The 16,735-nt window shown below is 33.0% G+C and overlaps 2 protein-coding genes across 2 annotated transcripts; both read left to right on the forward strand.

Annotated features, from left to right (window-relative positions):
- Positions 1 to 10,841: 10,841 nt before the first annotated feature.
- Positions 10,842 to 12,152, forward strand: LOC132302247 (auxin-responsive protein SAUR71-like). The gene has a single exon (XM_059799102.1). It carries the CDS (start codon positions 11,323 to 11,325, stop codon positions 11,803 to 11,805), a length of 483 nt encoding a protein of 160 aa, XP_059655085.1. The 5' UTR covers positions 10,842 to 11,322; the 3' UTR covers positions 11,806 to 12,152.
- A 3,036-nt stretch (positions 12,153 to 15,188) lies between these two features.
- On the forward strand, positions 15,189 to 16,171 carry LOC132302248 (auxin-responsive protein SAUR71-like). Its single transcript, XM_059799104.1, has one exon. The coding sequence runs from the start codon at positions 15,246 to 15,248 to the stop codon at positions 15,696 to 15,698; it is 453 nt and encodes a 150-aa protein (XP_059655087.1). The 5' UTR covers positions 15,189 to 15,245; the 3' UTR covers positions 15,699 to 16,171.
- Positions 16,172 to 16,735: the final 564 nt, after the last annotated feature.

A 16,735-nucleotide genomic window follows, 5' to 3' on the forward strand; every position in this document is an offset into this window, starting at 1 on the left:
GGGGCTAATGACATTAGGACAGGGCCATTTTTGGCAGATGTTGTTGTTGTATGTGTTGTGTCATGAGCATGTGGGTGCAAGTGGCATTGATTTGTGCATTTTCTTTTGATTTTCGGGTCGCTGATGTAATGTGTTGTGTGGGATACTTAGAGATATACTCCATAGTTATCCTGGGTTGGCCTTCTATTTTGTCGAGGCCGGATTTCGGGGATGAAATTCCTTTAAGGTGGGAAGGTTGTAAAGACCGTGTCTTTTTTTTCCTTTTCTGATTTTCCGTCATTCATTTTTTTTTTAATTGTTTAACTATTTGATTTATTATTTTCCCGAGTTTCCTTAGGGTTTTGTTGTGCTCAAGGTAGGCTCCGATGCTCGGAAACGATTTCCAGCACCACGTGCATTGCGACATATTATATTTTACATTCCATGTATGATTTAATTTTATTCAAAAAGCATGCTCGTTTTATTTTTTTTTCGTATGGGTATGGATGAATAGTTCTTCGGAAACATTCTTGTTTTGCAGGGTGCTTTATGTAATTAATTTTCGTCTTAGGGACTGTAATACCCCTAATTTTAAAAGGATAGTCCTGGTATTTTAATAAATTATTTAATTGCATTTTTGTTTGTTTACGTGTGTTTTTATTTATTTAATTGTTTATTTGCCTGTTGAGTTGAATTAATTAAATGAATTGTGTTATTTGTTTTATTTAATGAAATTACATGTTTAATTTGAATATTGGTTTAATTGTATACTTTATTTTATTTAAATGAATTAAATGTTTTAATTAATTAACTTTGTTTTATTAATTGGTAGCAGACATAGTTTATACATTAGGTTTTGTTCTATATGCCGATTAAGTTTCAGTTTAGGGTTTAATTGGACTTAGGTATTATAGTTGTTTATAAATACATACCATACGTCTGCCTAGGGTTTTAGAACCCTATTCACGGCATAGTGAAGGCAGAGAGACGTTTAGGGAAGTCTGGGAGTAAACAGAAAGAGAAAATAGAACGTTCCCCGGAAACCTTAGGAAGACGACGCTGAGATTTTGATCTAAAATCTCAAAGGCAAGTTCTACTCCTAACTCTCTTCCTTTGGCTCGTGTTCTTTACATGCCTAACTCAATTCCAGGAGTATTTAAACATTAAAATTAATCTAGTTTTGCATGTTGGATTTAAGAAAATCAGTACGTGTTCATAAATTGTATATTGCTTGTTTTGAATTTTTCTTGCATGGTTCATGTTTTAATTGATGTTAATTAATGAATAAAGGATTTAATCAGTTCTAGAACACCTTGGGAAAACATTAAATTAAATCTGGTTCGCATGGGTGATCACTTGAACAGTACGTTCATGAATGGATAATTGTTCCGGTTTAAATTCTTTTTGTCATAATTCATGTTTAACTAATGTCGGTGATTGAATAAAGAATTTAATTGTTTCTGGAACATACTGGGATCTAATTTAAACATCTAGCTAGGAACCCTAGGTATGGATGACAGACGTCTGGGAAGTCGCCGGACTTGAAGATGAAGAGGGAACAGGAGGAGAGCCGGCTCCCATTGGAAGGGAGCAGGCTCCCCTAATCAAAGAGCAGGCTCCCTCAAGGAGGGAGCCGGCTCCATGCACTAGGGAGGCGGCTCCCTTGAATTTTTTTTTTTTGTTTTTTTTTGTTTTTTTTTTTTTCAGCTTTTCGGCGACTATTTGGGCTACGGGGCTTGGATTTTGGGATTTTCAGATTCTAGTAGAAGCTGTATTGAGGTATTTGGAGATGATCTAAGCTTGATTAAAATCTCTGAGAGAAGATTTATGCAAAATAAAACAACTGTTGTTTTTAATGCGACAGTAAACAATGTTTAAATAAATCAGTGTACTGTTTCTAGATGAAAGGATTTCAAATTGCTTAAATTTTGGGATAGCAGTTCTTAGTCATAAAATTCTCAGTTAATTCTGTCCCAGTGTTATAAAAATAAGCGTGTGGATTTATATATTCTAGTATGCTTATTTGGAAATAAGTTGGTTTACAGTTTTCTGGGTGGAAAGGATTGCAAGCTGTTTAATTTTAGTGTTTCAATTCTCAGTGATGCTTTTCAGTTAATCACGTTCCAATATTATAAAAATAAACTTGTGAACTTTTATATTCTGTTATGCTTACTTAGAATTAATTGGTTTACATGTATGACCTGTAGTATCAATTATTGAACATTGCGGAGTAGAATCGATTAAGCCTATTAATTTACAACATTTTATTATGCTTAATATGGAACAATTGATGTTTATACTTAATGTTTTATTATCGATTGTGGAATATATGAATTAGTTGATAGTTACATTTATTATTTATTCTATTAACTGCTGGATGGATTGGATTAGATTGTATGCACCGGTATGGGACGGTGGCATACTAGGGATGGTTTAGCTCAAATTGCTAAGTCTTACCTATTTTGGAATAAGGGTACGGATTATAAAAATAGAATCCTCCTTATATGTAAGTCTGTGCGGCTGAACAAGCTGAACGACTAACTGGATTTCTTATAGATGGATAGGATCGGACTTTAAATATATTTTTATGGTACCGCGATATGAGCTTAAGCCTTAGAGTCAACGGTTAGGGAACGTATATGCAGTAGGATGCGTAGTTGGTTATGTTGATTGAGGTAAACCCTGTTAGGCTTAGGTAGTCATGCCCACTCAGATGCGTTTTGCATGTTGCCTTCTACTCAGGTTGAGACCCTCATCATAGTCCAGTGAGAGTCCCATAGTGTGGATATATATATATGTATGGACTACATAGTTATTGTTGAGTTGGTTATGATGTACATGCGTATCGAGTCTCTGTTGGATTGTAGTAAGATGGAACTTGTTCGTGGGCCTGACCCACTTTTATTTTTCAGGTATTTGCCAGTTCCAGTCTTAGACCTAATCATGCTGAGTGAAGACTATTACTCACTCTTCCGACGACGTAGGACTTCTTTTCACGGTTTAATTTTGGATGTTCTTTTGGATATTTACATTTTAGTTTGAATTTTATTATTAAGGGTCCACTGTAGGGATTCCCGAGTTGTTAAACTATTGGAGGTTTTGGATTTTAAGTATTAGTTTCTAAAGGATTATATTTTAGAATTCTTTCAGCTGTTAATTATTTATCTCTTAATTCATTTTGTAATCTGTGTTCATTTAAATATTAATTGTTTGATATTTCCCTCGGGTTTGGGTTTGGGCCTAATCTACCCATGTCTCGGATCCGAGGGGTATCACAGTGACTTAATTGCAAATATTCCTTAGAATATTTAGAGGATAGACCTCTTTGCAATTTTTAGGATTTAGTGACAAGTGTCACTTTTCCTTGGGGCCACTTGTCATTCCCCTAGTGGTAAGACTTCGAAGCATACTTTGGTGACAAGTGTTAGGTGTTAATTCACCCACTTGTTGGCCTTGGATTGGACCACTTGTTGGCTTGGGATGTTAGCAAGTGTAGGCTTGTGATTAAGCCTTATTTGGGTGCTTAGGATGATGACAAGTGAAGGGTGAGGATTCACTCACATGTGGACTTTTGGTTGGTATACTTGTTGGCCTAGATGGTGACAAGTGTAGGTTTGTGATCAAATCTTGTGAGGAGGCCTAGATGGGGATGTGTGTGCGTGTGAGAGAGGTGGTGTTGGTATGTGTGTGTTTGGCTAACATAGCCATTGTTGGTGGGAAAAGGTAGGGAAATTTTATCTTCCTCACTTAACCCCCTTGCAACCAACCTGAACCCTATTTTCCATTTTCGGATTTTAAACCTCTTGCCTTAGGAATTTGATCTCCCACTTTGAAGATCATATCTTTCTCTTTTCTTGATCTAGAATATATTTTTCTAGTTTTTCATTTTGACCTTGTTTGCCTGGGATTCCAGAGGGGTGAATCTCGATTATGGCAATTTGAGGAATCCTGAAACCCTATTTGCCATTTTTGAAATTCGAACACCCTTACTTGAGGAATTTGGTCTTCCACTTTGAAGATCATATCTTCCTTTCTTCCTGATCTAGAACAATTTTTCTCAGTTTTGCATTTTGAGCTTGTTTGCCTTGGATTCTAGAGGAAAAATCCTCTAGTGAGGTAGGGGTTGTGCTATGTTTATACTCTTGCTATGGTTTTTTGTTTCCCTTGTTGTTGATATACATTGTTTGCATGTAAACTAATATTCTAGGATTGTACTAGATATATTTTGATTATGTCTAACCTAGGGTGTCATTTTACAAAAGGCTTATATGTGGTTATTCACTTGTATTATTGTTATTATACATAGTAGAAATTGGAATTTCTTGTGTAGTCTTGTAGTTGTGACTATGATGTTTTTGTACAATTATTGTTCCTAATTGAATTGTGATATTTGACTATGTTATTGTTAATTTAGGGATTTAATGAGCACAATGTTAGCATGATTAAAATCTCTATGTTGATTACCTTGTAATTGTATTTATTTTATTTCACTCAGTGATGACTTGAAATCACATGATTTTGTTAATGTAACCTTGGTGATTTTATTAAATTATTGTTAATAATTTAATTGCATAATTAACACTATGTAGTTATTAAATTCATAGAATTAGAACTCATTTCATGCTAGCTTGAATTGATCTCATATATTGATAATGTTGTAGTTTCATTTTGTGTAAGATTGGAATCTAGAAATTTCTTGTGATATGCTTATTAAATTCTAGTATAATTTTTTCTTTGATTTTGTTGAGAAACTTATGCTATATTGTTGTCTAAATAGAGGTTTTAGGCTTGTTATGTTGTGAATGGATTTCCTTGTCTAGCAACCTTGTGTTTAGTGTAATGAATATTACCTTGTATACTTGACATTCAAATGTCATTGTAGCTTGGAGACTTAGAGCATGACTATGTGTGATTACCATTGTTAGTTATGCATGAAAATTGTTTACTTGTATTGTAACACTTGTAGTTGTTGTGACAACTTGATTGATTTTGGAAATACTTGGGGCAATGAAATGTGACATGGCTAGGGTTTGGCCCTAGTACGGGGGTTATGAGTTCTCCCTATAATATAGTACGCACTTAGGTAGTTCATTGAGGGTTAATGCCCTAAAACAACTTGTATTATCTTGTGTTGTGAGTCTTCAACCTTGTCTTGTGTTGTGAGCTCACATCGGACGCCGCCTCTATGTTTTCCACTTGGTATGATTTCGCATTCAATTCCAAGTTATTAATCATTAATTAATTGTAACTTGTGATTTGGTGCTTGAAGTTTTAATTTCATTTAGTATACTTGTGCTTGTATACTTGTATATTATGTATTTCATTTTAATATTGTTTAGTATATTTGTGCTTGTATACTTGAATATTGTGTATTTTATTTCAATATTGTTTAATATGCTTATGCATGTATACTTGTATATTGCGTATTTCATTTCAATTGCTTGATGTAGCTTGATGATGTAATTTGAGATGATTCCTTAGCTCTCCCATTGAACATAGATGTTAGAAGGCATGAACCACATGTATTGATTCATATTACGTTGCAAAAGTTCGTTGAAACTTTAGGGTATATGCATATGCTTCTTCCTCCGAGTAACTTTGGTTACTCTCACCCTAATTGTTTGGGATATTTTTCAGGTAAAGAGACCTTGTTTTGGGATGCACAATATCCCTAGGTTGGCATAGTAGCTTTAGATACCCTTTTGTGTAATTTCACATACATGCAAATGTTAACATGCTATGTTTTTTTTTGAAATTGTAATATATGGCTTGGTTTGATAAGTTACTTTCATTTTTGGCTATGTAAAGTGTGCTTAAGCACATTATTCGAGACTCATTTTATATGTATTACTTGTGGCCAAGGGCCAAACATTTCAATTATATGTAATGTGCATTTTTAGTTTCTTGTATTTTCTTATTTTTACAAAATATACGCATAAGGGCATTTTGGGTATTTCATGTGAAAAATAAGAGTTGGTTTTGACATGATTGTGTAGAAAACATGATTTTAGAGAAGGGGGGGGGGGGTTGCTTCACAACTTTTTTTCAAAAAAAATCATTTGGGTATCGAAAATCGATTGCAGCCACAGAAAATCTGGTGTAGCGCATCAATTTCTGCAAAAGCCGATCGATCGCCCATTTTGGCGATCGATCGCTGGCTATGACGATCGATTGCCGGCGGTGGATTCCCTTCAGCACTTTTAAATTTTGGCTTTTGTTTTTAAAACTTTGAGGTTCCATATCTTTGTCATCCAGACTCCAAATTAGATGATTCTTGAATCTAACTTTATTAATTTTTCATTATCTTTCCAATGGTGTGCACGGTAGCACCTATTTTTGGATTAAATGACTATTTTACCCTTGGTCCATTCCTTGTGGGATTTTGAAACCCTTGTTTCCGCTTTGCTTTCGTTGAGTCTCGGGACTTCTCGGGAAATCACTTTTGTGTCTTAGGGATGATGTACATCTCTAGAGTTTTGTTCATTTTTTTTTTTTTGCTTTCGCATTTCGGGATCCGTTATCGGGTCATCTTTTTGGTCATCACTGACGCACCGGATTTGTAAAAACTTGGGCCTTCATATCACACGTAATTGTATCACCAAGTTATTTACAAGTATGCATGATTACAAGGTCTTGGTGAACTCAATTCCATAGCCTCCCTTTAATTGTTCTTTAAATTCAATTTAGTTTATTTTAATCTTTATGCAAACGACAAACAAACAAATCAATCATCTTTTGTGACATTAACCAGCACGAAATTAATCTTTGAAACTTGATTGCCATAAGTTTCGCAATCTTCGTGGATCGATATCCCTACTTAGCCACTTTCTTGTTAATTTGTGCTATAGCTAGTGTGGATTTATAATAAACGCACACTAAGTGACGCATCAATAAGCCAATTAATTAAATAATGTCAATTAATAAATAATGCCAATTAAATCAAATAAAACTAATTTAAAAATGCCTTTAAAAATGCTTTAAAATTACGGGTATCCTTTAAAAATCCTTTAGTCTCTATCATAGAGACTTGGTTAAAGGTGGGGCTGGGCTGGAAGGTAAGCAATATTATATTGCTTTTCTATATTTATGGACCTTCTAAGCACAATGGTGATGAGATCCGTGAGTGATTTTGACCATTGGTGTGGAAAGTCAAACTCGGAGTTAACCGTTCGGGCCCCACCGAAGAGTTTGGTCAAAGTGTGTGTTGGAGAAAGGTAGAGACTTCAAGAAGAAGTGTACCCTAGGATTCTGACAATCATAGGATAGGGTTGTACTGTAAAATCCCAATTTTGCCTTTTTTTGGGAAATTAGTGATCGGGTGTCAGGAAGTGTGTGATGTGGTCGATCTAAGTGTTTCCTATGGTTATGTGATGTTCTAAATGTTGTTGAAGTCCAATATCCGATTGGACGGTCTGGTTCTCAGTTTTCAATTTTTTTACCGTAAGTGAGCCCTATCGATGAATTGGTCTCGGGAGATGGAAACGTCATTCCTTCTCAAGGTTTATATGATTAGTGAATCGAAAGGGGAGGGCAAAAATGTGGTGTCTATACACTGCTACTCCTATTTATTATGACAATAGAAGAAATTCATAATGCACACAATGATGTTTTTCATGAGTGCACCAAACACATTGCGAATGATTGTACTTTGTTTAGCATCTTCTTTAGAATGTCGATCTTGTAGTTGCGGTCAATCGCTTCTCATGATTAGATAGCAAATATATATGTTCACTAAATATCTTCCACTAGGCTATTTTTCGACATCTTGTCTCCAAACTTAAGAGGGCTTTATAAAACCCTTTTGACTTTGAAGGAGCTTTAAGATTACACATATATTATGATTTAGGGTTTCTTGTACAACACACCTTACTTATCCCTTCACCTATCCACAATTACTTGTGGTTACTCACCTTACCTATCCCCAAACCTCTCCTGTATATAGGATTTGTGTATATATTGTTATTCTTACTCAATTGATCAATATACACAGTTTCATATATTTATTTTCTTTTTCTTTAATATAATCAGCCGATCAATCGAATTGAAGTGAATACCAGGCACGGACCTACATGTATGTGTGTGTGTTGACGTGAATACCAGGCACCGACCTTGACAATAACTATATCTGGATCCCTCCATGGTGATTACAATAACAATTAACAAGTTGGAATGACAACAATGGTGTAACTCAAATTAATGTTTGCAAAATACTAATTTTGTGCAATTTTAAAGGGTCATCGCTGGTGTAATGATAAATGTCTGAACTGACAAATGTAAAGATGCATGCTCGAGTTTTAGACGAGTCACTTTCATACTATCCAAATTTCTAGGTAGGGCATACAATTATATGTAATGGACTTTAAGTATTTTAGTTTTTCCAAATATTCATTTTCCCTTCAAATAATGTTATATCACCATCAAACGTTATATATTTTTTAAGACAAAGATGGGAGGTGGGAATGGCGTAGACAATCAAGGATATGTTTGTTTAACCATTATTTAATTGGTTGAAAATGTCTAAACGATTTTGTTTTTGGTTTCTTATTACTATTAGTTCAATAATTATAATTAATTTAAGTTTTCTTGACGTGTTAAACTCAAAACCACACAATTATGTTTATAAGAAGTTGACCTTGATAACCTACGCACACCCTCTCACCCCAAATTTTTTATGTTAAATAATGTCAAAACTGCATTATTGGAAAGTTAATGCCAAACTGCATCATACAGGTCACCTGGGTTGAAAGTTAATGCCGAAACTGCATCATGCACCGTGAATCAGTCATGCATAATGGGCTGTTGGGCGAGATAGATAGATAGATATATAAATATAAATATATATATATATATATAGAGAGAGAGAGAGAGAGAGAGACCTAGTCATGATGGGCGGTTTGCAAATATACCCAAGTACCCAGTAATTATCATTTACCAACCCACTTCTGATAGAAGTGTTTTTCTTGATTACTGAAAAGTAGTGCTTTTATGGAAACTTTGTCATCTTGGTGTTTATGGTAGAAAATTCATATTAGGGCGCTGCATATATTCTTACTGATCTACTATATATGGAAAATTTAAATTAAGGGAAAATTCAATGCCATATGTGATTTGTTCACATGTTGGGTGATATATATAAAATAATTAATCAAAACTTGCAAGTAGTTGCCCACAATTAATCCATGTTAGGGAAAGGTGCAATTTAATAAAATTAAAAATTAAGTATTAAAAATTTTAAAAGCTGAATTTTAAATACAGAAGGTTCAGGATTATGTACAACACATTCACCGCTAACGTAGACCAATAATAAATGGACATGTCATATTTAATTACCAAATCAAATCAATCACCCTCTATAATTTGATAATTAAAATAGGACGTGTCTATTTATTATTAGTCCACATCTTTTCTTTTTTTTTAACTGAACTGCTTATTTTATTTTATTTTATATATATATATATATATAAGTTTCAAAAATTACAATTACAATTACAATGAGGAGATATGTATATATATATAAGTTTCAAAAATTACAATTACAATGAGGAGATATGTATATATATATAAGTTTCAAAAATTACAATTACAATGAGGAAATTTATCTCCATTACAAAGCAAGAAGTGGATCGAGTCCACAATCAACATCCCAATAAAAACAAGGAAAATTACAATACAAAACTAGGAAACAACCAAAAGGCTCTGCACTTTAAAATTCAGATAAGAAGCCAATCTTCTGTCAAACCAATCACACATAAATATTGGTCTAGATCCTCGTTAGTAAGGATCTAAGTATTATCTATTAAAAAAATTTAATATTTTTTAATATATTTTTTTAATTTTCAGTATTAAATATTCACTAATAAGTAATATTTTTTTCACTTAAAATTTTACCCATTTCAAATGGTACTTACCATTTTCAGTGATATTTAAATTGTATTACCAAACACTCTTTATTGGATAAGAAACAACACCGAATTCCTTGAATAATAAGAAAAATAAGTATTTTTCTAACTAACCAATTAATGAATTAAAGTATTGTTTAATTATGTTAGCTACTACAAAGAAGTGGATTTGGGAAAACATAATTCCCAGTTTGAACTAAAACTCTCTTTTTATAATTCGATGATTTTAAACATAATTTTTACGTAATTATTGAATCTCTTGGTTTCAAATTAGAGGAACTTCATCTACTTACTTCAAATATAAAGTGAGGATCTTCATCTACTTTAAATATAAAGTGTAACTGCTGATTGATAACCACTATGGTCGATTTTCATGGCGTAGTATTAATAAAAATTATGTGTATCTGTGTGTGTATATGCATCATCAATGATATATATATATATATATATATGTTGAAATGTCCATTAACTTTACATAGTCAAAAGCATTGATAATAGAAAACTTAAATTGATCTCCATTAGCAGAGGATGAAAATTTTCTTGGAGGGAGAATCTAGAATCCTGTAATTAAATCTCCCCCACTAAACTTTGTTTGTGAGTTTGTCAACTTGTTTATAGCAACTCAGTTCACACAAGCTGGCCCCTTCATGTCATTGTAAGGAAAAAAATCAAAAACAATAATAACAAGAAAAAGAGGCCAATTCAGAGTTGACAAGTGGATACCCATTAAAAGTACTTTATTAATTAAAACAAAGAGCCCAAAAACAAGTTGTACATCACCTGAAAACAAATGCTCTTATTGTCAACTCATGACAGGACAAAACTGTATTTTCAAAATGTGTAATTTTTCTACATCTGATGGCGGCTTATTTTATAGGAGCTACATTATCATATACCCTAGTGGGCTTTATATATACTTCCATGTGTGCTTAGATTTAACCCATATCATAGATAAGAGTCATAATAAGACTCATGCAATTATAAGCACAACCTGTGAAGTCCTCTTCTGTTTCTTATCTATTCCTATCATGCATCTCTCTAGCTACTTCTGGTTCTGGATCAAGCTCTTCAGATCATAAACACTTCTTATAACTTGCTCATCTTGTACCTAAGCCTTCACTTATATATATTCATATATTTCTTTGCTAAATCTTAGAGTTCATCGAGTTTAATTTGCATGGTTTCAATTCTACTGACTCCAAATTAGGTATGAGCAACACAATGATGCCAATGATGAAAGTCATGTTCTATTTGGCTTATGACAGAGGGTAACTAAAAACCGAATTCGTTCATACTTTCTAATCTCCATTTGAAGTCTTTGTTCATAGCCATTCAAACAAATTCAATCTCTTGATAGTCCAACATCCATCTTTTCTATTATTTGGTTTGGCCTTGTAGTCCTTTGTACATCTAGTGATTTATTTGTTCCTAGTTACTAGAAGAAATGGATTTGGCTAAAGGAAAAGGGAAAAAGGGGGTCATCATCAGGACGTTGGAACGATGCTGGTCATGGGATGGTGGCATTGGCAAGAGTTCATCAAGGATTCGACGTGTTCTGATGATGAAAAACAAGTCATGGCCTCGGATTAGGGCTGCACCGGAGGAGCAAAAGCGCGGGAAGAAAAGTCGAGTGGCTCCTGAAGGTTGCTTCTCAGTGTATGTTGGACCACAGAAACAAAGGTTTGTGATCAAGACCGAATATGCCAACCACCCACTCTTCAAGATGCTGCTTGAAGAAGCTGAGCTAGAGTATGGGTTCAACAGTGAAGGCCCTCTTGAGCTTCCATGCAACGTGGATCTTTTCTATGAGGTCTTGATGGAAATGGATCACTCTGAAGAGATCCCTAAGGGTTGTGGCTTTGTTAAGAGTCACAGCTCATATAACCTTCTCAGTCCATCTCGACTTGTTGCCATGAATCAGTTCTGATCATCGATGTGCTTTGGATTGTGGTTTTTTTTTTTTTTTTTTTTAATTTGCATGAATTTAAGACCTTGTTATGTGTTTTTAGATATGAGAATAATCATATATATATATATATATATAATTTCTGTTATATATATATATATATATATATATACCTACTTTTGTACATTAGATCTAGAAGGAGGCAAGCTGTATATCTAAGGTACCTTTTGATCGTGTTAAAGTAGTTATAATGCCAGCTTTGTATTGATTGAGGTTTTGTCTTCTCACTATTTCATACTAATTCCCTTTTATTATTATTAATATTATTGTTTTTTTCTGTAGTTTTTCAACTCATAATGAATTTAGATTGTGGTGATTGATCTCATGATCGGCCTTCTAGTCTTTATCTATGTCTATATCTATATATAAAATATCAACAAAAATTAGAATAATTATACTTACCTCCTTTATAAATATTCTTAATTACAGATAGCTCTCCATGGCCTGTGTTATGAAAAAAAAAAAAAACACTGACGACCTTATAATTATTGGATCAATTACATTCTACATATGTATTTTTTTTCTACATATGTATTCTTTAATTGAATAAAGCTTGTTTTGTAAAACGACAAAATATACCCTTATTCTTATTGGTCAAAACGTTTTATATGTCAGATCAAAAGTTATGATCTGATCAAAATGTTAATTAAGTTAGAAATCAAGTCTTCATCATCCGAAAAAGATCTTTTAATCATGGATTTAATCAGAATTTTGCCGGAATTACGGCAACGTCACTGTTATGACTGTTTAAAGCTTTTTTATTTTTTTATTTTTGAGATTAGGTCACGTTTTTCTATCATAATTAATAATTTTAGGATCAATTATATTCTGAAAAATTAATGTTTTGAAAAAATAATTTTTGTTACCCCAATTAAAAAAGTTTATCCCAAAGTTATATTATGTATCCACAAAGACTTAAACACTCAACCTCTCCAATTAGGGAGGAGCTTATATTGTATAGACTAGTGCCCTTTGGTATTATCATAAAGACAATACTTGGTAACTTGGGTCGTCCCATGTTTAATTTAATCGCTTATTAAAAGCATGTTTAATTATGAGGGCAAATTCCGTTTTTAGGTTCTGCTCATATTATGAATACATACTCCGGCCGTATCCCATTGACCAAGTTGGTACCATACTCCATCACAATTTCATCAAAAACTTTTCAATTAATGCTTCAAAATGCAAGCACCTTTCTCAAAGACTTGGGATTTTTCATTATATTTTGGGAGCAGATATTTTCCCTCCCAAATTATACTAACAGTGATTTATACCAATAAAATTGTCTATTTTTTAAAGTTTTTTCATATGGATTGCCCTCAACATATTAAAGATAAATCAAAAAGAATTGTTGATGATGAAGATCAGGACAACAAGATAAACATGACCTAATAGTAACCTTAAAGACTATAATCATAAACCGTGTAATGTTTATATTGTCTCTCAAAGTTCTTTTTTTTTTTTTATTTTTTTTTATTTTTATTTGATAGCTTTTTTTTTTTTTTGTGTGTTGGGGGGGGGTTAAGTATAATTTTTTCCAACTTTGATAAATTCTTCTATTGATAGAAATGGACACTAATGTTCTGAATATTTCTTTTTCTTCATCTAATTCTAAAATTTCACCTTAAAAATCTAATTGACATTGATTTACGGGAATTATGCATATTCTCATTCACAATTGTATACAAAATAATTAATATTAAATAAATAGGTAATTGTAAATGGTATGGGTTGGTGATTTAGATGGAGTGAAAAGGAAACATACATAAATAGAAAGAAAAGAGATGGAAACCAGAGTAATTTGATGGTAGGTCTCTGGGATTGAGTTTGAGTGAAAAAGGAAGCATGCAAAGATTGAAAGAAAAGAGATTTTTTCCTGAGAGAGTAGTAGAGATCAATGAGGAGAGATAAAGGAAGACCTACTAGAATAATTTAGGGTTAATTTTGTTAATTTATTCCCGAATAAATAAAAATAAAAATAAACATCAGTGTATAATTTTGGAATGTGAATAACAGCTCCCTATATTTTTCGAAAAGATTTATAAACATTCTCAAATATTTAATTTCCCTCTCAAAATCATTCTCTTCAACCATTCACACCCCTAATTTTCGAAACAAAACTCTACCTTAGATCAAAATATGTCACATTTGAATTAGTGTTGAATTTGATTTTTTCCTCTTCAAAAGAATGATGCATAAGCAGCCTTAGGCTACTCTAAGGTTCGATTCCACCCATAAAATAAATTATGTTTTTTTAAATTTCAAATTAGGATTAGTTGCATTATGCATCTCTTGCATGTAACACTTACGTCATCCCCGAATACGTCAATTCTTTTTTATTTTTGGAATGGGTCAATTCAATTCATTGTGTCATATTGATGTGCTCAAAAATATTAAAGCAAAGATGAATCTCACATAAGATTCAACATTTACCAACAAACTCATACTTAGAGATCAATCATGTGAAATCTTAACAATCATGCATAAGTATGGTGTGTCTAACTCGTTTTTCATGTATGGTCACACATCCGAATCTATTAATCTAGTTCCTTAGACCATATGAATGTCATCATATTAGGCATCATGCACTCAACTCATTATCACATTCTCTTGATAACCTAATGTACCAAAACTCAATTTTAGGTGGTCTCTTCATTCCATAGGCCCTATCAAATTTTTTATTTTTATTTTTTATAACTGGGGTATTCAGAGTTTTGCCCTACTAATCCACGGGACCTATGCAAGGCGACCACCCGACACGGATCGGGTAAAAGTCGGACTATGTCCGCGTTCGTGGTCCTAAAGAATTGCTCGCACCTAAGGAAAATCGAATTTGAGGTCTGAAACTTAATAAGACTCTAGGGCCAAGCATTTTCAACTAGGCCAACCCTTTGAAGTTAACCCTATCACATTTTTGTCATATTAAAAGTCTTATTTTCCCAGTAACATCTTTGATTCTTTATTCACGTCATCTACACAAATATTTTCCTTTGAAGGTGTTGTATAGAAAATTAGGGTGTGACATTAAGTAGGATGAGGTTCATTCTTGTATGTTTGGTGATGTGTTTAAGCGTGTTCTAGAAAAACTCTTCTTGCATTAACCATGCATGTTCGTACGGAAGTATGATACATTAAAGGGGACCACATAATTTTATAGAATTTAGTTGAGAGAAAACAAAATTTAAATGAAAGATCTCACTCAACTAAATTAGATCCATGATATATTACCAATAACATTCTACATCTATCAGACTCTTGTAAATGAATGAAATAAGTTGCAAAATATCTAGCCAAATTTATACACTTGCATATGATTTCTATTTTTTAAGCTCAACATTCCTCTTTTCATTTTTTTTTTGGTCTGGATATTTTTTATTTATTTAAATTCCTCTAAAGAAGAAATGAATTTCATTAAGGAAAAAGGGAAGAAAGGGGTGATCATCACGACGTTGGAGCGATGCTGCTCATCCGGCCGCGGTGGCACTGGCAAGAGTTCATCAAGAATTCAGCGTGTTCTGATGAGGAAAAGCAAGTCGTGGCCTCGGCTTAGGGCTGCACCGGAGGAGGAAAAGCGCGGGAAGAATGGTCGAGTGGCTCCCGAAGGTTGCTTCTCAGTGTATGTTGGACCCCAGAAACAAAGGTTTGTGATCAAGACCGAATGTGCCAACCACCCACTCTTCAAGATGCTACTTGAAGAAGCTGAGTTAGAGTATGGGTTCAACAGCAAAGGCCCTCTTGAGCTTCCATGCAACGTTGATCATTTCTATGAGGTCTTAATGGAAATGGATCATTCTAAGGGTCGTGGCTCATGTAGCCTTCTTAGTCCATCACTTGTTGCCATGAATCAGTTTTAATAATTGTTAGAAATTAAACTTGAATGCATGCTTTTACTTTTTATAAACTCTTACCTATTTAAATTAAATAGAATAAAATATTTTTCGGTGTTTCTCCCTTTATTTCTCTTCTAAGATTATTGAGTTGTTTGTCCCACTTTTTTATTTTTTATTTTTTCGGAAAGGTTAAACAATTTTATAAATGAGGAATATATATATGTGCATGTCCCACTTATTTATAACACTAATCATGCCCAAAAAAATTGTGCTTTGGTATGTGTTTTTTTTTTTTTTTGTATGCAAGATCTTGGATTATGTTCGCGTCAGAATATGTTGTCCTACGAAATTGATCCTATTAAAAATAATTTGAACCTAAAATTTATCCTTTTGATAGTGTTAAAGTAGTTGTCATGCCGACTTTGTGTCGATTGAGGGTTTGTCTTCTCACCTTTTCGTACCATCCCTTTTTATTATTAATTTTAATTTTTCAGAAGTTTTTCAACTCACAATGAATATAGATTGTGGTGGTTGATCTACCTCTAATCTTTATATACACACACACACACACACACACATATATATATATATGTATATATGTCAGAATTTTGAATTACTTTTTCTATCCCTATGTTTTTGAAAACTTATATCTATGGATAGGAAGGAATAATAGAATCCAATCCAAATGCGTCCGCTTAGACATGACCTCGAGGGCCAACTTAGACATGACCACTAGTTGACAAAATAGTAAATGCGTTGGTTTGAGGATAATATTTGCCCATTCGTTGATTGAGCAGGTCATATTTATTGATTACTCTTGTAATTCAATCATAAATATATAAATAATTTATAATTATAAAATTAGAAAAGTGGTGAAAAAAAATAATAATTCTTTTTTGAAGTAAATTTAATCATTCTCTCTGTGCAGATAAGTTTTGTTCTTTACTTAATGGACAATGGTCACCGTTCATGTGGTTCAATCATAAATATATATATATTCTGTGATTACAAAATCAAGAAAGTGATAAATTGAAATAATAACTTTTTTAAAAAATAAATTC

The sequence above is a fragment of the Cornus florida genome, unplaced genomic scaffold (assembly GCF_030987335.1).
Source record: "Cornus florida cultivar Cherokee Brave unplaced genomic scaffold, ASM3098733v1 CherokeeBrave_3.0.0_Hap2_Chr04, whole genome shotgun sequence".
NCBI lineage: Eukaryota > Viridiplantae > Streptophyta > Magnoliopsida > Cornales > Cornaceae > Cornus > Cornus florida.